At 39.6% G+C, this 8,747-nt stretch overlaps 1 protein-coding gene across 2 annotated transcripts in view; it reads right to left on the bottom strand.

Annotated features, from left to right (window-relative positions):
• Positions 1-756: 756 nt before the first annotated feature.
• The window catches only part of LOC121876591, a 113,247-nt gene continuing 105,256 nt past the window's right edge, over positions 757-8,747 (bottom strand). For both annotated transcript variants that reach the window (XM_042381797.1, XM_042381796.1), the window contains 2 exons: positions 8,299-8,529; positions 757-4,761 (listed from right to left, as the gene is read on the bottom strand). In XM_042381797.1, the coding sequence (XP_042237731.1) occupies positions 4,661-4,761; positions 8,299-8,529 (332 nt within the window). In that variant the 3' untranslated portion in view covers positions 757-4,660. The remainder of the gene's footprint in view (positions 4,762-8,298; positions 8,530-8,747) is intronic.

Raw genomic sequence — 8,747 nt, 5'->3', positions numbered from 1 at the left:
ATGAGGCAGAAAGTCAGATCAGAACCTGGGACTCGGTCACAGTTTTCGTGACCTTGGAAAGGATTGCCAACACGGTTTTATGCCGAGTTGCTCCTGCTTAACACTGATCGGCTCACTAGCCGCTTGGGCGGTCGTTTACGTCTCTGTTACGCACTGTTAGCAAGTGCTGGGCATGAACTGGCTCCTGAATATATAGGATCCTGATCCAATGTTGGTCAAGTCTGGTCTTGAAAGAGTTCGCACTCGGTGCTCATACAACACTCTGGCAGATTGTTCCAAGAGTTCACAATTCTCAGTCAGAAAAGTTTGCCCTCACTGTTTTCTGGATTTGTGGCTTCTTCAACCTTGAACTGTGACCCCTTGTGGGGCGGGTGTCCACCAGCTTCAGGTATGAACATTCGACCGAGTAGTGCCCTCTGAGATGTTTATACACTTTGATTAGGTCGCTCCTCTGGCCCGTCTGTAGTATAGCTACTAAGCTAGGCAAATAAAAAAGTAAAAGTTGCAGGCGTTCTAATCTCTCTGGGTAGCTGCAGTTTGCTATTTCCTCATACACCTTATTAATGTGTTATTGTTGCCTCTTTGATTACTATTTTCACTTACACGTATTGTTTCACTTGGCGTCCCTTTTTTTCTCTCGCCATCCTTTGCTACACTCACGCATGCCACTAGATTTTTACCTGTTTCCATTTATTTTAGGATAATATATTGAAGAACGAAGTGATTAGTAAATAAGGTAGAAGAACACACAGTAGATCTGATCTGCACTTTTATTTAACACACACCCACATACACACACAGGTACAAGTCAACTACATGTTAGTTTTTATCTTTCATAATTGTTTTGTCACCAGTAAGATACTATGTACAAATTCTAGGCCTGAGACAAACCAGATCAAGCATATGGTACCTGGCTACGAGCAATTTGTGTTTGACCTGCGATATAGGAAATAATGAGGCAAAACACACTTACCTGGCATGTGGAGTGTGTTGATATAATGTATTACTACACGTCAACAATTGAGGTGATGAGGTCTTTGAGCGAAAATACTATTTCCTACACTTTTCACCAACAGTTAAAAGTTATTAGAAAACATTTCTTTGGTGACATATGGCATCGTCATAGGGAGAATTCGTTAAGCTGTATGGTGTTCTATATTTTAATCTGATGCCAGGCGAGATAATTTGGACGCAGAGTTGTGTGTTTTAGGGCAGCTGCACTGTTAACGCTTTGGAGATTTGATATTATTTTTTATAATACTGTATTTAATATCAGTTGGAAATTTTAGTTGTAATGATAAAGTAAATGCAAAATGGAACAACTTCGAAAAATGGAGTCATCGTGATTTTCGTTCGTGACAAACATCTACAAAAGATGTACCAAGAATAATGCATTATTTTTTTATTTGTTGAATTAATTTATCCGATTTATTGATTAAAATGCTCTACAGTACTTCTAATGCTACGAGATGTACTTTATGTGATCTGAGACAATAAATATGAGTCGTTTGTTTTGGCTCACCTGTGTGTATGTACTGTAGTAGTAGCATTATCAATTTCCAATCGAGAAAGCGAATACCTTGCAAATAGATTTTACTTATACTTGTATAATCGTAACTAATACCCATGATGATTCCTTAGATATATTGTACTGTAATTTCAACGCCCACTTGTAACGTCTGTGACAACTTCTAAACTACTAGCTCTTGGTTTGTTGTGTTGGCTGGTAGTTCTTGAAGATGCTTTGTGTTAAAAGCCAGATGCCAGTTGCGAGATGTGGTGCACCTCTTGCCTGAATCATGCTGCCTTCACTTACTCCTTTATTGACGAGAATTATAAATACAGGGTTTTTTTTATTTATCAGTCAGTCCACAGAAAATGCAACTGTACAAAAATTTTCAATTTCGAGGTACATGCTATTAATTTGGTACATTTGTCGTAGGGACATTACAAAGGAAGAGTAAATTGGCTTACATCCTGTCTTAGGTTTGTAGAAAGTGTTGGAAATGGCTTGGCAGATCGATACAGCTGTGGGTTTACTAATAAAATGCAAAAAGACCCTGGACATGTCAGGGGTGAATCCAGAATTTTGAAAGGAGGAAGGAGGGTAATAGCCAAACTACCATCGCCAGCTATCAAAGAATGTACTTTTATTGGAGTCTGGATCACAAGTGGTAGTTACTAGTTAGTCACTAGTTTCATTCAGCGAGTATGTTTAGAAGGTAGTTGTGATGCTTGAAATTTCTTGTCAGGAAATGTGAAGTCAAATTTGTTGTCAGGAATGGCGAGGTCAGATTTTTTTCATAGGCCAGTGTTCCCCACCCTCCTTTCTACCCTACCCTCAATTGAACTGGGTTCGTCACTGCATTAGAATTCTGCTGGCCTCTTGGTGGTTTCTCAAGAGGACCAGCAGTGTTGATATGTCTGGTGGAGAGACAGAAGTCTTCCTGTGTTTACCTCATTGTAACACAAACTGTATAATGTTTTGATACGAATAATTTATGTCATTGACCATATTTGTTTCTTTGTCATTGATCATAAACATATTGATTACCTGACCACATGAATGTTTTTCTTATTAATGACCAATTGGATGTTCATTACATTATGTCACTGACCACATGAATGTCAGATGCAGCATGAAGATTTAGTTGGGAAAATGAAAATTTATTTACTGAAGAGCAGTGTGTTTTGTGAACTTCTGAGTGTAGAAATATTAATAAAAAACATTTCAGCGTTAATCACATTACTCTATAATATAAAATCGTTGAACAGTACACAATTCTTGCTAGTAATTTGTTTCATGTATCATTCAACACTGATACATTTCAGAGCACTTTACACAATACAATATTTCTAGCAGGTTCCAAAAATGCTGCAGTTTGAAAATCCTTTGCAATACATAAACACAAACTTTATGATCCAAAGAGTCAATTAAACTATATAAGTATTTCATGTTTAGAACCTACACCACGTCCATTAGTGTGTGTATACGTGTAAGAAATTTAATGAGCAAATGTAGATTACTTAATATTTAACTGAATAAACTTAGAAATGGGCAAGCGCTGCAAGGCAAGAAAAATTACCATATTGATATAAACTGGAGGTGAGGAGGAAAGAAAATTTGCCGGTGCTGTTCCCTCCTTGTTATACTGGGGAATGTTCACTATTTAATTAACGCTTGCCTTGAGGGTAAACGGCTTATGGTTAATGGTTGTATATCAGAGGGCGAAGGTGTTGTTTTCATAGTTATGTTGATGTGTATGAGGAAAAATATTAACTACACATGTTCACTGATTATAAGATGAATTATTAGATAGGTAAGATTTTTGCAAAGGGAACATTTAATTTTATTAGAATTCATTGCAATATCATGACTAATAATTGTGCACCAGGCTGCAAGTATATGTTGTGATGAGCATTCAACTATTTTGTATTCTGTTCTCTCGCCCCTCAGCTGAAGTAGTCACTCGCAAATTGTTGTATGTAAATCAATAATATGGAATATATCTTGGAATTCATATAAATTAATTAAATATATATTATATCACTACATTCATAGAATTCAAATCCAAGTACAACTAACAATATCTTATATACATAATATATCAGGAACAAATTTCCCTCTTTGTACATATATAAAGAGAACATCTTTACCAAAACACAATATCTAACTATACATCTGCAGTATAAGAATTTGTAATACTCTAGATTTTCCTGCGCTAAACCTGTTACACTATTAAGAAATAGATTCTTGCTCTGAAGAACTGGGTGTCTTGGTCTTAGAGGTGCTAGAAACTTAGTGGTTAGGTTTGAAAAGTTTGGGACACTGACTTTAAGGTTTGGGGGGCTGTGTTCACGAGAACATTTGAACACAGCTATAGATAATGTGCTCATAAACATATGAACGCACTATCTTGGCTACAAACAGCGTGTTAAAGGAGAACATGTGAACACACATTTAGCGATAGATGACGTGTTCAGGGAGGACATACGTAAACATTCTCTAAGACATAAGAGTTTGTTGAAGAAAGAAGGCAATAACACTGTAACCAGGGAGAAGATATCCCAACACTGCTATATCAGGTACAGTGTCCAGAGGATGGTAGGGAGAATTATATACTGAGTAGTGTATTGTGGCAAGGAGGAACATATAACTGTACTGACAACAGCTACACTCATATACACTAAGGAGGTGTCCACAAAGGCTCTCTTTTTCTCTCAGCTCTTGATTTTGGAGGGGAAGGGGATTGGAAGGTCACCATCAGGACACCTAAGTCTATAAAAAACAAAACAAAAAAATCTTGTAAACTGAGGAAAAGGAACCTGCCAATATGTTCCTTCAGTTAGTATTTACCTACAGGAACTTTTTTTTTTCAACCATGACATTCCTGTAAGTGAACAGTCATCAAGTATGAATAGTGATGTATGTTGTTTCTTCACAAAATATAAGCGTCGAGGAACTTGGCGAGGTAAATGTCTTGCCTTCGATTTACTCTGCTGAGAATGATTCACCCCACCATGCCCTCAGACGAGGCCGCGGAGGCTTGACTCTTTTCCTCTCATACATCGTCGAGGACGACTACAACAGCTGACATGAGTCACATCCTTAGATGAGACCGTGGAGGGCGAGTGCATTTTGCCCGCCCTCAAACTCGGGTCAGGTCCAAGGGATGATCTTGACATAGTCGGGGCTGACGTAGATCTTCAGGTCTAGGATATCATACTGCAAGTCCTGGACTCTCTCTCTCTTAGGCAGGCCTGGCAAGGAGACAGGATGATATTATTTGACTACTGTAGTAGGGGAACCCAGTTGTTGGGTTTGTTTTTGAGAGGTAGTGCATAGCGTATGTCCTTGATTACACTATCAACTGCACTATCATCTACATTACATTAATAATGGTTGCCCCTTGTATAAAGAGGATGGCCAGCCCTAAGGCCACCTTGGCGTGAATTTGTGTAAGGTGTAGAAGCTGTCGCCAACACCACAACCTAAGTTAATCAGCTGCATGACCTAGTATCGAGGAATAGTCCGAGAAGACAGGACAACTCGCAAACTGCACTGGCTAACTATTTCGGTGGAATATGAAATGCAATGCAAATCGATTAACACCCAGGCTCCCAATTACTGCTTGGTAGACAGATTCAAATGGCGTAAAGAAACTTGCCCATAGTTTCACCCTGTCCGGGGATCGAACCCGGGTCCGCTGGCTTGCGAGGCGAGCATGCTGACCATTACACCACAGGTCTTTGCTACATTAGTTACACTATTAGCTACACTACATTAACTAAACTGTTATCTACACACTACATTAACTACATATACACAAAATCGTGCTTGTGTTGCCCACATTACTTTTTCGTTACTACAGTACTGGCGTGCCGAGTTTGCTTTTTTGGGGGAACAGCTCATAGCCTAGTGACTATACTGTACTATATACAATACTTCAGCTACACTACATCAACTATCATTTACACATCAATTACACTATTGTTTACACTATCACTTTTAGGTGTGGTGTGGCTCCTGGCATTTTACCACTCCCCCAATTTATTTATTTATTTATTTATTTATTATGTTTTTAAAGCTAAATCTAAAAAAAAGTGTGACTAAGGTGCACACCTCCAGGGTCCCTTTGAAATGCATGCAAAGTTTCCTCTAGGTTGCATGGTCCAATGGCGCTATCTGATACACACACACACACACACAGGTTTTTTTTATTAATAACATTATAAATAAAATAAAATTGTGCACATATACAATATACACGAGATCAAAGTAAACTTTCCACGGTAATACTTACAGAGGGAGTGTGTGTATAACGTCACCACCAAAATGGCAACTGGCGTGTTTTGTTTACTTGACTGTCATCACAAAAAACTCAACTACAGTGTCTGCTTTATGATAAGCAGTTAGAACAAGTAACACAATATGGATAATTATTTGTGATTAGTGTGTTGTGGTATGTAAATCCTGAAAATAAACAGCACATGAACTCCCTGGGCTGTACAGTCGGTGACATACGAAAGTTTTCAACACGCAGCATTAGAGGGAAGCAAGTGTTTGAGTGACCAAATATTGTCAGGTGCAGCAGGTTATATTAATGACATCAAAGCTGAATCCAGCCCGGATGAAGGGATCTCAGTTACAACGTAAGATTGTTTATTTGTTAGTCCTCCAAATAATTCTATTAGGTGTTACTTAAACATTTACAACCGTAGTGCAAGCATTTAGTCGTATTTTCAATCATTGTGTGGACCCTTATTGGAACTATTTTCTTTTGTTGCTTATACAGTACACCAAAAAGTGGTGAAAATTGAGAAAACTTGTGAAAAGAAAAGACGAAAGTTGACGTTAACTTTACACTTTAGTCCGTCCACAGTTTCGGCAACAACACATCACTCTTCCGCCATAATTTTTGCTTCTATTGCCTTCTGTTGGGAATTTTTTTTTCGGAGTTAGGACAAATATTATATAGCATGGATATGCATTCCAGACCACACGCGCGCTGCACCCTCCTCCGCTCATGGCTCGTACAGTAACATTTACTTAATTTGGTAACCAAACAAACCTTTTAAAACCTAACCCAACATAACCTATCCTAACCTTTCCTAACTTGCAAAAATTTTAAGAATCGCTTTTGAGTTTATGGATCCCTCTTCATCTGTACACCGAAAACATCATCACATACTAAAACCGAAAACCTCACCCTCACTTAAGGTAGCAGGCAGCTACCAAACAGGAGAGTACTACCGCCTGGGAAGATATTGGAAGCATAATGTATTGTATAATGGTAGACCCTGCTGTCATATGGCATCACGAAAATTGTGACTAAGTCCCAGGTTGCTGATCTGACTTGTTGCCTCATTTACTCACAATTGCAGGGTCTCAATTGTTTCTCTTACTGTTATAAACACAACATACATACTGTATATTGCTTCTCACTTTTGATCTTTTTTCATTTTTATATTTCTTCGTGGCTCTTTGTTATTATTATTAATATTTTATTTTAGTTTTTAATTTCATATTCTTTGTTGTAGATTTTGTTGACTATGAATTATTATTATTATTATTATTATTATTATTATTATTATTATTATTATTATTATTATTATTATTATTAAAATACTGGTTAAAATACTCGAATCACAAGTCAGTCGATGGCGATCCATGGGAAGAGTGTGTAGTGTGCCGACCAAATTGGCACTGGCTCAAGTAAGGAAGGACAAGAAAATGGAAAAGAGAGTTGGTGCCAGTACACGTCCTTGTTTTTCCCCTGTTTGGATGGGGAATAAATCAGACTGGGTGCCATTGTGCAGGACACTGCCGTTCATGCCATCATGGAGCTGCCTCACAGTGGTGATAAATTTTGGTGGGCAGCCACAACGGCTGAGGGACCACCAGAGGGCTTTCCTGTTGACCGAGTTGAAGGCCTTGGTTAGGTTGATGAAGGCTATGTACAGGTCACAACGCTGTTCTCCGCACTTTTCCTGTATCTGGCGGGCAGCAAAGATCAAGTCAGTGATGCCACATGATGGTCTAAAGCCACATTGAGATTCTGGGAGGAAGTTTTCCAGCTGAGGAAAAAGTCTGTTCAGGAGAACTCGGGTGATAATCTTGCCAACTATGGACAACAGTGAGATCCTGTAGTAGTTGCCACAGTCTGACCGGTCTCCCTTGTTCTTATAAATATTGACAATGGAGGCGTCTTTAATAGTTTAGGGTATTTCCTCCTTTTCCCATATACGACTATTCTCCAGGAGAGAGTGGAGACGGCTAGTAAGCAGAGGTCCTCCTGCTTTATACACCTCGGCTGGGATTCCATCAGGCCCTGAGGCTGTTATTTTTCACGTGTTTGACGGCAGTAGCCACCTCATCCATGGATGGAGGATAGTTGAGATGGGTCAGCTCTGGATGCTCAGGGACCTGCTAGGTAGTCAGGACATCCTTATTGGAGTTTCGGTTGAGCAGCGAATGTTAGTGCTCTTTCCAGCGCTGACGGATGCCTTCTTCGTCTTTAATTAGGGAGTTAAGGAGTTACAGTCGGATGATCGGAGGGGGTCTGTGCCATGAGTGATTGTCCCACACACACACACACACAATATAAAAAAACAAAAACATTTAGACTGCATCATGACCGGGAAACAATAGTGAAAATAGCAAAAAGCAATTGGTGCACACAACATCCAGCACCATAACCACAACACTTATTCTTCACCATAACCATAAAATGCACCATAACCACATCATTTACTCTGCTTCATTCCCATAAAATGTACCATAACCACATTACTTACTCTGTACCATAAGCTTGTAGGCGTAAGTTTGGCCAGGGAGAAGAGGTGCGCCGCTGAGGTTCCTGGTGAGAACGCCTGTGTCTTGGTGCAGGGCGAAGCGATGGTCCCCAGGGGCGGCGAACAGTTGGTAGGTGACGTAGGCGCACGGACACCTCCCTGCCTCACCCCCAGGGCCCAATGGACACGTCAGCCCCAAGTCCCCATCCGTAGCCCACGCCCGGTACACTGCTCCTGTGGGAACAAGATCACATTAGGAGGTCGGTACTGCTTAAGGGGGGAGAGTTGATACACACACACACACGCACACGTGAATTTTAAACTGAAATTAAAACACTTCTCACACCAAGGTAACACAGAAACAAAAGTGAGCAACAACAACAATATTGACATGACTGTACCTTTTGAGTGCTGGAGCTCTCTTAAAGGACACCTGATAAATACTGTACGAA

Source organism: Homarus americanus, unplaced genomic scaffold (genome assembly GCF_018991925.1).
Source record: "Homarus americanus isolate GMGI-L3 unplaced genomic scaffold, GMGI_Hamer_2.0 scaffold28, whole genome shotgun sequence".
In the NCBI taxonomy this organism is placed as follows: domain Eukaryota; kingdom Metazoa; phylum Arthropoda; class Malacostraca; order Decapoda; family Nephropidae; genus Homarus; species Homarus americanus.
This window is presented reverse-complemented; position numbering and strand designations above follow the sequence as displayed.